The sequence below is a fragment of the Thamnophis elegans genome, chromosome 9 (assembly GCF_009769535.1).
Source record: "Thamnophis elegans isolate rThaEle1 chromosome 9, rThaEle1.pri, whole genome shotgun sequence".
In the NCBI taxonomy this organism is placed as follows: domain Eukaryota; kingdom Metazoa; phylum Chordata; class Lepidosauria; order Squamata; family Colubridae; genus Thamnophis; species Thamnophis elegans.
In genome coordinates, this window is record NC_045549.1 from 14,128,803 (window position 1) to 14,142,507 (window position 13,705).

General features: G+C 44.4%; 1 protein-coding gene across 3 annotated transcripts in view; it reads right to left on the minus strand.

The window, feature by feature from the left end:
- Nucleotides 1-905: 905 nt before the first annotated feature.
- The window catches only part of PPM1K (protein phosphatase, Mg2+/Mn2+ dependent 1K), a 33,677-nt gene continuing 20,877 nt past the window's right edge, over nucleotides 906-13,705 (minus strand). For all 3 annotated transcript variants that reach the window (XM_032224518.1, XM_032224515.1, XM_032224516.1), the window contains 4 exons: nucleotides 9,695-9,860; nucleotides 9,366-9,510; nucleotides 7,076-7,210; nucleotides 906-3,468 (listed from right to left, as the gene is read on the minus strand). In XM_032224518.1, the coding sequence (XP_032080409.1) occupies nucleotides 3,337-3,468; nucleotides 7,076-7,210; nucleotides 9,366-9,510; nucleotides 9,695-9,860 (578 nt within the window). In that variant the 3' untranslated portion in view covers nucleotides 906-3,336. The remainder of the gene's footprint in view (nucleotides 3,469-7,075; nucleotides 7,211-9,365; nucleotides 9,511-9,694; nucleotides 9,861-13,705) is intronic.

The following is a 13,705-nucleotide window of genomic DNA, read 5'->3' on the forward strand; positions in this document are numbered from 1 at the left end:
GAATGCAGTACTGCAGGCTACTTCTGCTGACTGCCTGCAATTTGGCAATTCAAAACTCATCAAGCTCAAGGTTGACTTCCATCCTTCCAAGGTGGGTAAAATGAGGACCCAAATTGTTGAGGGAAATATACGGACTCTGTAAACTGCTTAGAGAGGGCTGTAAAGCAGTTTATATGTGCTATTGCAGGCTAACTCGTCATTCCACTGTTTGATTCTCAACGCTCAAGGTTGACTCAGCCTTCCAAGGTCGATAAAACGAGGGCCCAAATTGTTGGGGGCAATATGCTGACTCTGTAAACTGCTTAGAGAGGCCTGTAAAACACTGTGAAGCGGTACGTAAGTCTAAGTGCTATTGCTAAATACTATAGCGTAAATGTGACTACTAGTGATTGACTATTTCCAGGCAAGATTTCTATTGCACCATTATTCTGTATATATATACACACACACATTAGATTTATGGATTTCCTGATTGAGATTCCCTTTATTTCTAGATTTATAAGTGCCAAAGGAGATGATCTATATGTCCTTGTGTTTATTGTTGTAATTAAAAAAAAAAAAAACGCCAGCAATGTCAGCTGAAGGAATGGATATCTAGGATAGGATAACTAAGATTAGAAGGAAGGAGGTGTTTAACACCTTTCTATTGTGCTCAGGAGGAAAATTCCATTTTTTCTGAAAATGACATGTGCTTTGTGGGGACAGGGCCATAATGAAGGAAAAAACATATTTGCTTTCCTTGCCTTTGGTAATTATTGGCTTCTTTTCTTTTATCAGCTGCTGCTATTGAGCGGTGTGGTTTTCTAAAAGAAAGAAGCTGAATCATGGCCAAAACTTCTCCTTTACCTGGAAGTCCATTTTATTTGCGTCATATATTTATATTATACCATGGTGATCATTCTGATTGCGTGCCTGTTTTAGCCCACGGAAGAGATGGCGTTTTTATTGTAGCAAACAAGAACAAAGCAGAAGCCCATTTAAAAAAAAATAATAATAACAACAACCCAGGAAGAACAAAATGTTTTTAACATCAATATACACTACTTTAGTGTCTTAAGTCAGTGGTTCCCAAACTTGGCAACTTTAAGACTTGTGGACTTCAACTCTCAGAATTCTCCAGCCAGCTCTGCAGTCCACAAGTCTTAAAGTTGCCAAGTTTGGGAACGACTGTCTTAAGTGATAGCAATCAATAAAGTAAACGTAACTTTTAAAGTCTATACAATCATATTATAGAAATTGTGCACATAGAATGCAAATCAAAATTTACAGCAGACAAAAACAGAGCAACACCTCTGCAGAATCTTTCACAAGTTCCAAGGAACAGTTATGAACAGGCGGATATACAGAGGCAGCGTCGGAATGATTGACACCAAAGTGGGTTTTGGTGCTACAGGCTTAGATGTGCAGTCGTGTAAGTCCATCGTTCACATTGTGACCAGGGGGAGACAACCTAAACGGCTCAGCGCTATTATTCCCAGATGCGAAGTAACTCTATGCAGGGGAAGGCGACTATTGCATTTTTATTTGATATTGTTTTCCCTTTTAGTCCAAGGAAATACTCCTGGTGTTTATACTGGAGCCATAGGCAGAACATAGGCAGAAGTCAGAACAACAGTATGAAGTGCATCATGACACCATCCTATAACAGTGTTATGTAATTTGCATCTGTCCCCAGGTTGATGCCAATCACATTCATCCGATGAGATCATGACAAAGGTTTCCTCATTTGCTCTCTCTCAAGGGTATCTATGACTCAGAAGGCCTCCTGCTTTCTCACACCTTGTGCGTGCAAACATATTAATAGGGACTGGAAACTCAGTATCCACCAGTAATATAACACCCACAACATAGGTAGGTGGCACTGGCTTAAATCAGGGGTGTTGTCAAGATTCGTTGGGTTTTTCCACCCCAAAGGCTAGAAGCTTCTAAGATCATCAAATCTCATGAGGCTGCAGTTTTCTTACTCGGCAAGAAACGGTGATATTTTGGCACTGTCATAAGATCTCACTACTGAGGCAAACAATTTCAGATTTACAAATATAGATTTTTTAACACCAGGATGTCTGCTCTCTTTTCCACCAGATATTCTCAGGTTGATAATAAAACACCAGAGATTCTCAATCAGATCAGCCCCCTGCATCTAAAGGGCAGAAAGTTGGAGGAGGCTCCCCAGAGGAATTGAGAGACTTTTGTGCCATAAAATTAACCTTGCTTTTACTCCAATTACTGTAGTCTTGCTGAGAAACACAAGGATTTGTTGTTCTCTTTCACAGCTGGATTTTAAAATGTGAAAGGATAGAACCTTTTGAAAATGTATTACTAGCCTCTCTGAAACTTTCAGTTCCCTCCAGTTTTTACACTTTGGGTAAAAGTTGGGGACAATCCTCAGCAGACTTTTAGACTATGTTCTTTCAATAGCCAGAACCTAGAAAAATAAGTGGGTTGGGTTTTTTTGCTCATCTTCTTCTCAACCGTGAAACAAACCAAAATAATCTCATCACCAAAATTAATTGCATTGAAGCTGTGCATTCATACTTAGAAAGGAATTTAACAGTAGCCAATGTGGAATGAAAATATATATATATATATTAAAGGAGAGGTTTTAGCACTGGATCCTTTAAAGAAAAAACAAAACAAAACAGGTTAAATATGTAGATATTTAACTAAGTGTACAACCCCGTCCCCGCCCCCCCTCTCCCTCCCTCCCTCTCCTTCTCCCTCTGCTTTTCCAAAAAGGGGACATCAGTACCGGAAGTGCACAGTTCTCTCTCTGCCTCTGGACACCACAATCCTGAGGCTTATTGGTCCTGAGACCAAAATGCTGCTTTTTAGAGTTGAACCATTCTAACCCCCATCTGACAGTGATGGTGAACTAGCCACAAACCCACCTCTCAATTCTCCACCTTTCCTACAGTAGTCTTTGAGTTTCCTTTTACACAGGATGGAATAGCGAAGGGGATAAAATGCTACTTTTCTTGTCCTTTGGTTTCCCCAGCTGGAGTGCTGTGTGCAGTCTGCTTCCCTCTGCCCCGTTCCTTCATCTCTCTAAAACATCTCAAGGGCATCGGGAGAATCAGGGGATGCCACAATGGCAGTCAGCCACAAAAATATCCGCATCTTGCCCCTGCAGAAGAAGTCCACGAGGAAGGACCGAAGGTGTGAGAATGCTTGGTTTGAGAGAAGCAAGTAATAACGACATTTCTTAAGAGGTGACGTCTAGTTAACAGCAGTTAGCTACCCAAGCAGAAAGGGTAGAGGAGATGGGAGTGTTGTTGTTGTTTTAACCTTTCTGCAATCTACATCTTTAAACGTTCGGCAGCTTGGCGCAGAAGCTGCTCATGCCCATCTTCCACTTGAACCAAAACCTCGGCTGAAGGAAAAATTGACCTCGGAGTTTTTGTATTTGCCCCATGCTCCAAATGGCACTACGATTGCGGTGCTGTTATCTTCTGCCCCGTACTGCATAGCCTTGTGGGACAATAAGAAGAAAGGCAAGAAGTTTTAGTTTCACTCTCAAATCACCAATCTTCAAACAATTTCAGGTGCAACGTTGAGAAATCTGACAATCGTGGTCGTTATTCTAATCCCAGCCCCAAGAGGGAAGCAAGGAGGGAAGGAAGGAGGGAAGGAAGGAAGGAGAGAAGGAGAGAAGAAAGGAGGGAAGGAAGGAGGGAAGGAAGGAGAGAAGGAGAGAAGAAAGGAGGGAAGGAAGGAGGGAATGTAGGAGAGAAGGAAGGGGGGAAGGAAGGAGGAAAGGAAGGGGGAAAGGAAGGAGAGAAGGAGAAAAGAAAGGAGGGAAGGAAGGAATGTAGGAGGGAAGGAAGGAGGGAAGGAGAGAAGGAGGGAAGGGGAAGGAGGGAGGGAAGGAAGGAGGGAAGGAAGGGGAGTAGGAGAGACGAAACGAGGGAAGAAGAAGTAGGACCGTTGTAAGATAAGATGGATCTATGGGATGTTAAGAAAGCAATCTTCAAGTATATTGTCAACTGTAGGGAAAATTGTTATAAATACATATTATTAATAACAGTTATGAGATCATATAATTGTGAATGTATATATGACATTGATAAAAAAATAATAATAATCCCAGCCCCAAGTAAAATATTTAAGGGTATTTTTAAGGGGCGGAAATGGGAAGTTGTCATTCTATAGAACAAAAGTGAACTTTGGGATCCTTGGTGCTCTCTGAGCTTGACTGTATATTTTTGGCAGACATTTCATAACCCTATTAAGTAACATCATAAGAGCACTGATGACGTTACCTAGTTGGGTAATGAAATGTCTGTGGAAACAACCAGCCTCAGAGAGCACCAAGGACTCCGCAGTTCAACCCAGAGCTACAAATATTCTCTTCTATTGATAAAGGTGAACTTCTATTATCATGTTAATTTATATTAAGCCGTATCAGGGAGTCTTTTTAGTAACCTCTAAGTAAAATCTAATGGAAGATTTTCCTATTAGGATACCCTCTAGAAAAAGAGGGGAAACTTTTTTTCTGTTTCTAAAACCAAACTCTTCCTTCTGGGTATCTTATGGCAACAGTTATTATCCAGGAGTGAGGAGTCCCCCACAGTCCAAAGATGAGCAATTTTTCCTGCTCCTTTCTTGCACAATCATGCTGAAGAGCCGTAGGTGCTAGCTGGAAGGATGGTGACATTACCAAAAGAAATAGGGATATTTTTTTGGCCTTTTTTTTTTTTCCAAAATATGGTGGGAGCTAAAGAGTGGAAATTCTGTCCTGCTTAAGCCCTCAATTTTGATGAAAACATCATGGGTTTGGGAAGGAGGGAGGGAGGGAGGGAGAGAGGAAGGAAGGAAGGAAGGAAGGAAGGATGGATGCTGGGGAAACTGCACGTATTTTACGATTGCCTTACACCAGGGGTGTCAAACTCAATTTCATTGAGGGCCACACCAGGATTGTGTTTCACCTCGGGGCGGGGGGGGGGGGGATGAAGTGGTGTGGCCAGGGTAGACATGGCCAATTCAATGTCACTCATGTCGGAGGCATCTGTGGTGGCCTGAGTGCTCAGCCAGCAAAAACGGGCTCCCGAGCTCCATTTTCGGCTGCGACGGCCTCCTGCAAACTCTGCCAGTGAAAATGTAACTCGAGAGGAGCGCACATAGCCCTCCCAGGCTCTGTTTTCGCTGGCAGAGACACTGTGGGCCGGTCCTTCTCTGTTTTCAAGGCAGATCTAAGCACCCTTTGGGCCGGGATCCAGCCCGTGGGCCTTGAGTCTGCCACCCCTGCCTTAAGACTGTTCCCCCCCATTATTTCTAACTTCTAAAATCATACCGGAGTGTCAAGCTATCCATGTTGTTTTAGAATTATCACCACCGCTCTTCAAAGACATGAAAGAAAACTGGCTTTTCTGCTGGCATCAGCTGTAAAAGTTTACAAGAGGATACCTCATCCTTCAATCGTGGGATTCTTGGTGCTCTGAGCTTGGCTGCTTCTGCCGACATTTCAACACAGGTAGCCCTTGACTCATATGACCAGTTGCACAGCAACAGATCCCACCCAAATTATGACCCGGTTCCAAAATTTGGACCGCTCTGCACCCAGGTCACATCACGGGATTGCATTTTGGTTGCCTAGCAATCAGCCTGCATTTACAGCCGTTTGCAGAGTCGCATGACTGCGATAGGCAGTTCTGCCAAAAGCCAGCATTTACAATCCCATTTATCAGCAAAAGTGCCCCCTAATGAACAAGGGGTTTGCTTCACAAGGGCAGCATTTGCTTAACGACTGTGGCATTCGCTCTACGACACTGCCTTCACTAAAGGATCACCACTAAAAAGGTTGTCAAAGTGGGTCTCTCCAGTGGTGAAATCTAAATTTTTTTACTACCAGTTCTGTGGGTGTGGCTCGGTGGGCGTGGCTTGGTGGGGTCTTGTGACTATTTAGTCATGTAACTGGGGGATCAAAAGACAAAAACTCACTTTAAGAATGTGCTGCTAGAGGAGGGTTGGACTGGATGATCTCCAGGTCCCTTCCAGCCCCGGATTATCCTCTGAAGCTGCATCTAATGCCAGATTTGTAGTCCTTCCTTCCCCTCCTTTTTCCCTCCCTTTCTTTCTTTTTCTTTCTTTCTCCTTTCCTTCTCTCTCTGTCTCTTTCTTTTCCTCTTTCTTTCTCAGCAACCCCCATCCCCCATTTTTGGCCTAGCAGGCTTCAGGAAGCCTGCTGGAGCAAAAATGGACCCCCCACCCCTGTTTTTGACCCCATCCCCACCCTGTTTTTGGCCTAGCATGCTTAAAGGAAGCCTACTGGGAGCAAAAACGGACGGACACACACACACACACACACCACGCCCCGTTTTTGGCTGTGTGACGTGCGATCGCTGGAACTTTTTTTTTTATTACTTTTTTTTAGTATTTTTTACTACCGATTCTGTGAACCAATAGCCTTTTTTACTACCCGAACTGGTAGCATTTCATCCCTGGGTCACTCACATGGCTTTTTTGACCATTACCACTGTAATGGGCAGGCACCGTCCTAGATTAAGGACTATCTAGACCAGGAATGGGATCCTACCAGTTTAACAACTGGTTCGTGCACACACTCTCGCTTCGCTCACGCACCTGACACACGCATGTAGAGTTTACAGAGAAATCACTTTCCACATTACTGCTTGCAAAGGAAACAGCTGAGGTGCGGCAATCTACTCTGCTGCGCCTGTCAGCTGGGCTCCAGAAAAGGGAATATAGGTGAGTATAGTGCAGGGATGGGCAGGTGAGCCCAGATGAAAGTCGGAGTGAACCAGTTGGCTCCCAGCTGATAGTTGGAGCTACCAGTTGACCCGAACCGCTCCGAACTGGTAGAATCCCACACCTGACCTAGACCCAACTAGGCAACATCAGTGGGAGCATCAACGGTACACTGATGATGTTACCTGCTTGGGTAATGTAATGTCTGCAAGCAAGCAACCAAGCTCAGAGCGCACCATGAATTTCACAGTTCCTCCTTGAGCTACTGATATTCTCTTCCATTGGAATCATCCATGGTGTCCCAGAAAATACAGGTACCATTAGCTGAAAGTTGGCCAGTAACAACTGTTCCCAAAGCAGAAATACCTACCTGCTCAGTAATGATGTGAGCTGCTTCGGTTGGATCATGGCACTGGTTAACAAAATCACAGATCTCCTGGCTGTTTACCATAAAGTTGATGCCATCTGTGGTCAGGACCAAGAAGCTGTCGCTTGTATGATGCAACTAAAGCAACACAAAGTGTATATAAATTATCCAGACTTATGATGCTCTAGTACAGAGCCAAAGAGCCAGCGCTGTCCAAAGACGTCTCCGTGGTCATGTGGCCGGCATGACTAAACGCTGAAGGTGTACGGAACACTGTTGCCTTCCCACCAAAGGTGGTCCCTATTTTTTTACCTGCATTTTTACGTGCTTTCGAACTGCTAGGTTGGCAGAAGCTGGGACAAGTAACGGGAGCTCACTCCATTACATGGTGCTAGGGATTCGAACCGCCAAACTACTGACCTTTCTGATCAGAAGCTTAGCGTCTTAGCCACTGAGCCATCGTGTCCTTCCTACATAGATTAATAATGAAAAAACTTGTTTGGATTCTATTTTTACACAAACTGTCCTAACTTGCTCTTCCTAAACTAAAAATAGGAACACCTATTTAAGTTGGCACACTTCCCAGTTCCAAAGCAGCACGCATCAGATAAGGTTGGATGCAAAACTATATAAATTAGAGCCAACGATCTCCAACTTTTCTGCTTTGGCCAGAGGCAGGGAAGAGATGGGGAGTGATTTCATGCATGCATGCAAGCAGCTTTTACAAATGCAGCATTGTATGCATTCACAAGCTCACCCACCACTTCCACACCCCGGTTCCAAGTGGGCTGCAGCCTGGCACCGGGTCGTGGCCCAGGGATTGGGGACCACTGAATTGGAGCAGTTAAAATACAGAAGTGTTTTAAAAAGTTGGCTCAAGCCACTCAAGAAAAATTATCAAATCACTACAGTTGGTCCTGTACCCATTGGAGACCTATTGTTGTTATTAGGTACATCTTTCAGATGAAAAATATTTGCCTATTCCTGATTAAATTTCTGAATTCTGCAGGGTGGTCTACTTGTAGGTACATATGTATCTAGATCCATATCACACTCAAACATCACTAGGGGCACCATATGTATACACTGCCTGCTGTGTTATTCTCCTTTTGAGGTGAGCAATACAATAGCAGAGTTGGAAGGGACCTTGGAGGTCTTCTAGTCCAACCCCCTGCCTAGGCAGGAAACCCTATACAGTTTCAGACAAATGGCTATCCAACATCTTCTTAAAGACTTCCAGTGTTGGGGCATTCACAATTTCTGGAGGCAAGCTGTTCCACTGATTAATTGTTCTAACTGTCAGGAAATTTCTCCTCAGTTCTAAGTTGCTTCTCTCCTTGATTAGTTTCTACCCATTGCTTCTTGTCCTACCCTTAGATGCTTTGGAGAATAGCTTGACTCCCTCTTCTTTGTGGCAGCCCCTGAGATATTGGAATACTGCTGTCATGTCTCCCCTAGTCCTTCTTTTCATTAAACTAGATATACCCAGTTCCTGCAACCGTTCTTCATATATTTTAGTCTCCAGTCCCCTAATCATCTTTGTTGCTCTTCTCTGCACTCTTTCTAGAGTCTCCACATCTTTTCTACATCGTGGCGACCAAAACTGGATGCAGTATTCCATGTGTGGCCTTACAAAGGCATTATAAAGTGGAATTAACACTTCACGTGATCTTGATTCTATCCCTCGGTTTATGCAGCCTAGAACTGTGTTGGCTTTTTTGGCAGCTGCTGCACACTGATGGCTCCTATTTAAATGGTTGTCCACTAGGACTCCAAGATCCCTCTCAAAATTACTACTATTGAGCAAGGTGCCACCTATACTGCATTTCGGGTACAGTATAGGTGGTACCTTGCTCAATGTTATACAACTATACAATGAGGCAATGAAGCTCAAATATAAATAAAATTCTCAATCCAAGATGTAAGCAATAACTTACTCAGTGCTGCCTAAACAAACAGACATCCCATACAACTACTGTGTTTGCACCAAATCAGCTTTCAATAAGCTGCCACAGTGGCGCAGTGGTTAGATTGCAGTACTGCAGGCTATTTCTGCTGCCTGCCGGCTGCCTGCAATTTAGCAGTTCAAATCTCACCAGGCTCAAGGTTGACTCAGCCTTCCATCCTTCTGAGGTGGGTAAAATAAGGACCCAAATTGTTGGGGGCAATAAGCTGATTCTGTAAACCGCTTAGAGAGGGCTGCAAAAGCACTGTGAAGCGGTATATAAGTCTAAGTGCTATTGCTATGGCACCTTTAGAGGCGCGAGAAAAGGCATACTACACAACCGCTTACCTGCACCCGTTTCGTTTCAGGTTCTGCAATCACACCACAATTCTTAAGATCCAAATCTCCAATACTCCGGGTCATTGCAAGTCTGCCGTTCACATGGGGTTGCCCCAAACTGTTCCAGGCGACGAAGCCACCACATTTCCTGATTCTTTAAAAATAAAATACAGAACAACAGCTACCATCGTGCAGGTTATGTTTCGACAAACAATTCACACAGTAATTTTACTCCAAGAATTCTGGCCAATCCTCCCATTTCTACAACTTCAAAAGACATCTCTTTAAAACTGGGGGGAGAAAAATGAAGCCCAAGGGGACATATTTTGCAGAGGTACCTTTCCTTCTCATCCTTCCGTTCTGGAGTATGGTCAATGGTCAGTTTCTCGGCTTTTCCTTTGCGGCATAGCAGCGCACGGCTATCGCCCACACTGGCTACCACCAGCTCAATGCCATCTCGCAGCAGGGCCACCGTTGCTGTGCTCCCAGTATTCAGCAAGGTAGCTATAAGTGTCACACAGAGAGAAAGGTAATCAGCACCTGAGCCCCCAAACTTGCCTACGGCATAATTTCTTCAGCTTTAGAACAGCATGAATTCTGCTAACTCTAGTAAAGAGCCTCTGCTTGAAACTATTTAAAGCTCTGAAGACAGGAAAGGATGGAAGGAGCAAAGAGAAACACAACACGGCTTCATGCAAAGGGAAAGATGGTTATTAGCTAACAAGGCCACAAGATACTAAAATGTACCAATAGCAACAGCACTTGGAATTACCCACAGTGCTTTACAGCACTGAGTGGTTTACAAATGTCAGCATATCTGGGTCCTCCTTTTACCGACCTCAGAAGGATGGAAGGCTGAATCAACCTCAAGTAGGTGAGGATCGAACTGCTGGCGTGTAGGCAGAGTTAGCCTGCAATACTGCATTCTAACCACTGAACCACCAAGGCTCTTCAACGTTAAGTTGAATGTTAAGTTATAGGGCACATTTCCCCTCCCAAGGGCATACATCCTATAAAGTCCTTAATTCTTAGAAGACAGAAATAGACAATCTGGGGCTCTAGAGCAGGGGTCTCCAACGTTGGCAACTTTAAGACTTTTAACAATTTGGCACCTCATTTTACCCACCTCGGAAGGATGGAAGTCAACCTTGAGCCTGGTGAGTTTTGAATTGCCAAATTGCAGGCAGTCAGCAGGCAGCAGAAGTAGCCTGCAGTACTGCATTCTAACCACTGCGCCACTCAGCATATCTGAGATTTATTGCCCTGCTGCATGGGAACTAAAGGCAGGAATTTCAAGTTGCTTTGTCAAGGGAGAAGAAGGATGTAATTTGACGGAGCGTGTGGTTTCTATGCAGAGGTTAATTGGATCTCCAATTAAAAAGATCTCAATGGTTTGTTATTCCCAGCCTGAATAGAGAATGCTGGGTTTTGGTCGCCAAATAATATGACTATATTGGATCCGCCTTTGGAATGTTCACATGCTACTTTATTACCCTCATTGACAAACCGCAATGGTTAAGTTTAGACAACACACCAAACCCAAGCAAAACAAATTACATTGTGGTGCAGAACTAAGTTCTTGTATTCCATTCATAAAATCAAAGATTTGGAAGGAGGAATCCATATGAAACCACCCACGAATGAGACACTGTCCATCTTCCTTGGACTAGAGCAGGGGTCTCCAACCTTGACAACTTGAAGACTTGTGGACTTCAACTCCCAGAGTTCCTCAGCCGGCTGAGGAACTCTGGGAGTTGAAGTCCACAAGTCTTCAAGTTGCCAAGGTTGGAGACCCCCGCGCTAGGGCACATATGAACCCCAAAGACTTCCAAACCATTTTTTAGTCTTTTATGGACTCTGGCTAGGGTTACACTTTCCCTGAACAAACAAATCTGAGCTTGAGGGAAGGTCCTTCAGGGCTACCGCTTGACCAGTAGCCAGTGGCCAGGATTTTCTCAACTTAATCAAGTCCATTCGTTGTGGCTCTGTGTGGAACATCGAGCCTTGGCCGGAGTGACTCATGCTTTTAAGACTGCTGCAGAATACTATACCTGGGGCTGCTTCTGAAAACTGCTTGGAAAGCTACAGCTGGGGCATAGAAGGCAGCTGGGTGAAAGCCACTCTGGCAGCATAGTAATTGCTGTATTGTTTACTGCTTACCAGTAGGTTACCAAGTGCTATTCAAATTACAAATCTGATGTAGAATTTAAATGGAGTGGGAAGAAATAACAAGATACCGTATTTTTCAGAGTATAAGACACAAAAAAGAGGCTGAAAATCTGGGTGCATCTTATACACTGAATACAGCATCTCTTGCCTCCCGAAACCCCGCCCTCTTTACCCAAATGGCCATGCATAACCTTTAGGAGCCTTGCAGAGTGTTCTTGGGGTCTGGGAAGGGCAGAAATGAGCAAAAAATGGCCATTTTGTCATCCCCCCCCCAGCCCCCAGGAGCACGCTACAAGCCTCCTAAAGGCTATGCATGCTCTTTTTTTGACAAAAAACACCCAATTTTGGAAAAACGGGCCGTTTTTGGGAGGTCTGCAGAGTGCAAAAACTTTTTTTTTTTTAAATTGGCCTCTTCAAAACCTTGGTGCGTCTTATACTCTGAAAAATATGGTACTCGGGTCCCTGGTTTATTTGAAAGGACTGTATCTTCCAAACAGATTCAATACATCCTGGGGAGATTTAAAAAAATATGCATGAAGCCTTGTTGTGCTATGCAAACTCCACAGGTTCAAGAAACAAAAAAAGGAAAGAACATTGAGATACATTCCTAGAACACTACTCCTCCTCCTATTTAAAACAGGTATTTTAAATAGCTCTTTGATAATGTCCTTGAGTTTTATGTAAGACCGACAATTTCCAGGGAGGTAAGTTTTCTTCCTCCACTGATGCAGGCCATTTATTAATAAGAATAATTATTTTTCCTGATTGTTTTTACAGCACATATTTGAGGCTAACTTAATGATGCATCAAGCCGCCCACCAACCAAATCTTACTAGCAAAAAAGTATGCTTAGATGATTTCAATGTTTCGTTATTGTGAAATGAAGAGAATGAATGTGCTTTTACAGGCATCTATTTGGAGTGCTTAAAATAAAGAGAGGTGAGAAAAGAAACGGGGCAAACAGAACTTTGAGGCAGGCAATTTGAACCTTTTTTTTTGCTCTCCGTAAAATACCTGTTTTAATCAGTGAGTAAAACACTGTGAGAAGACAGTTGCTTTCTTCCCTTCAATCCCCTTCAATGCTTAAAGTCTCAGGACCACCAAAAATCACCCCAGTTGATTCCTTGTTTTTGGAAATGCTGCTTCCAATAGAATCCCTTTCTTCCATGGTATAAATCAACAGTCACCCACATATGTTAAACTACCATCTCCTGCAAGGGCAGCCTAGTTAGGGATGATCAGAATAGCAATCGCACTTAAGACTTATATACTGCTTCACAGTGCTTTACAGCACTCTCTAAGCAATGCATAAAGCAGTGATGGCAAACCTTTTAGGCACCGAGTGCTCAAATTGCAAGGCGCATGTGTGAACATGGGGCTCTACATGGGGCTGCCCATGTAGAAGAGTGTTCGAAGACTTCAGTTAGTCCAGAACGCAGCCGCGCGAGCGATTGTGGGTGCACCCAGGTACACCCACGTCACACCTATCCTCCGTGAGCTGCACTGGCTACCCATTAGTCTCCAAATCCGCTTCAAGGTGCTGGTCGCTACCTATAAAGCCCTACATGGCATCGGACCTGGGTACCTGAGAGACCGCCTCCTGCCGATTACCTCCCATAGACCGATCAGATCTCACAGGTTGGGTCTCCTCCGGATTCCATCCGCCAGCCAATGTCGGCTGGCGACCCCCCAGGGAGAGCCTTCTCTGTTGCAGCTCCAGCCCTCTGGAATGATCTCCCTGTCGAGATCCGGACCCTTACGACCCTCCTGGCTTTCCTCAAAGCCACCAAGTCCTAGCTGCTCCAGCAGGCCAGGGGGGCTGTGAAACATCCAGCCCCGCAGAAATTGTGAAGGTTGCGGTTTTGTTTTTAAAGTGTTGTCTTTGTCTAGTCTTCCCCCTTCCCTTGTCTATTGTGAGCCGCCCAGAGTCCTTCGGGAGTGGGCGGCATACAAGACAAATAAATACAAATACAACATGCACGCATGCGCAGCAGAGACCCGAAGACCAGCTGGCTGGCAGGAGGCAACACTGGCAACTCTGCCAGAGATGAGATCTTTTTCTTTCGTGAGTTTGTGTTTTGCCGTTTGCAGGGAAACAGAAGCTCACGAAAGAAACGCCACGGAGAGCTGAGCGACGGCGCGCATGCCCACAGAGAGGGCTCTACGTGTCACCTGTCGCA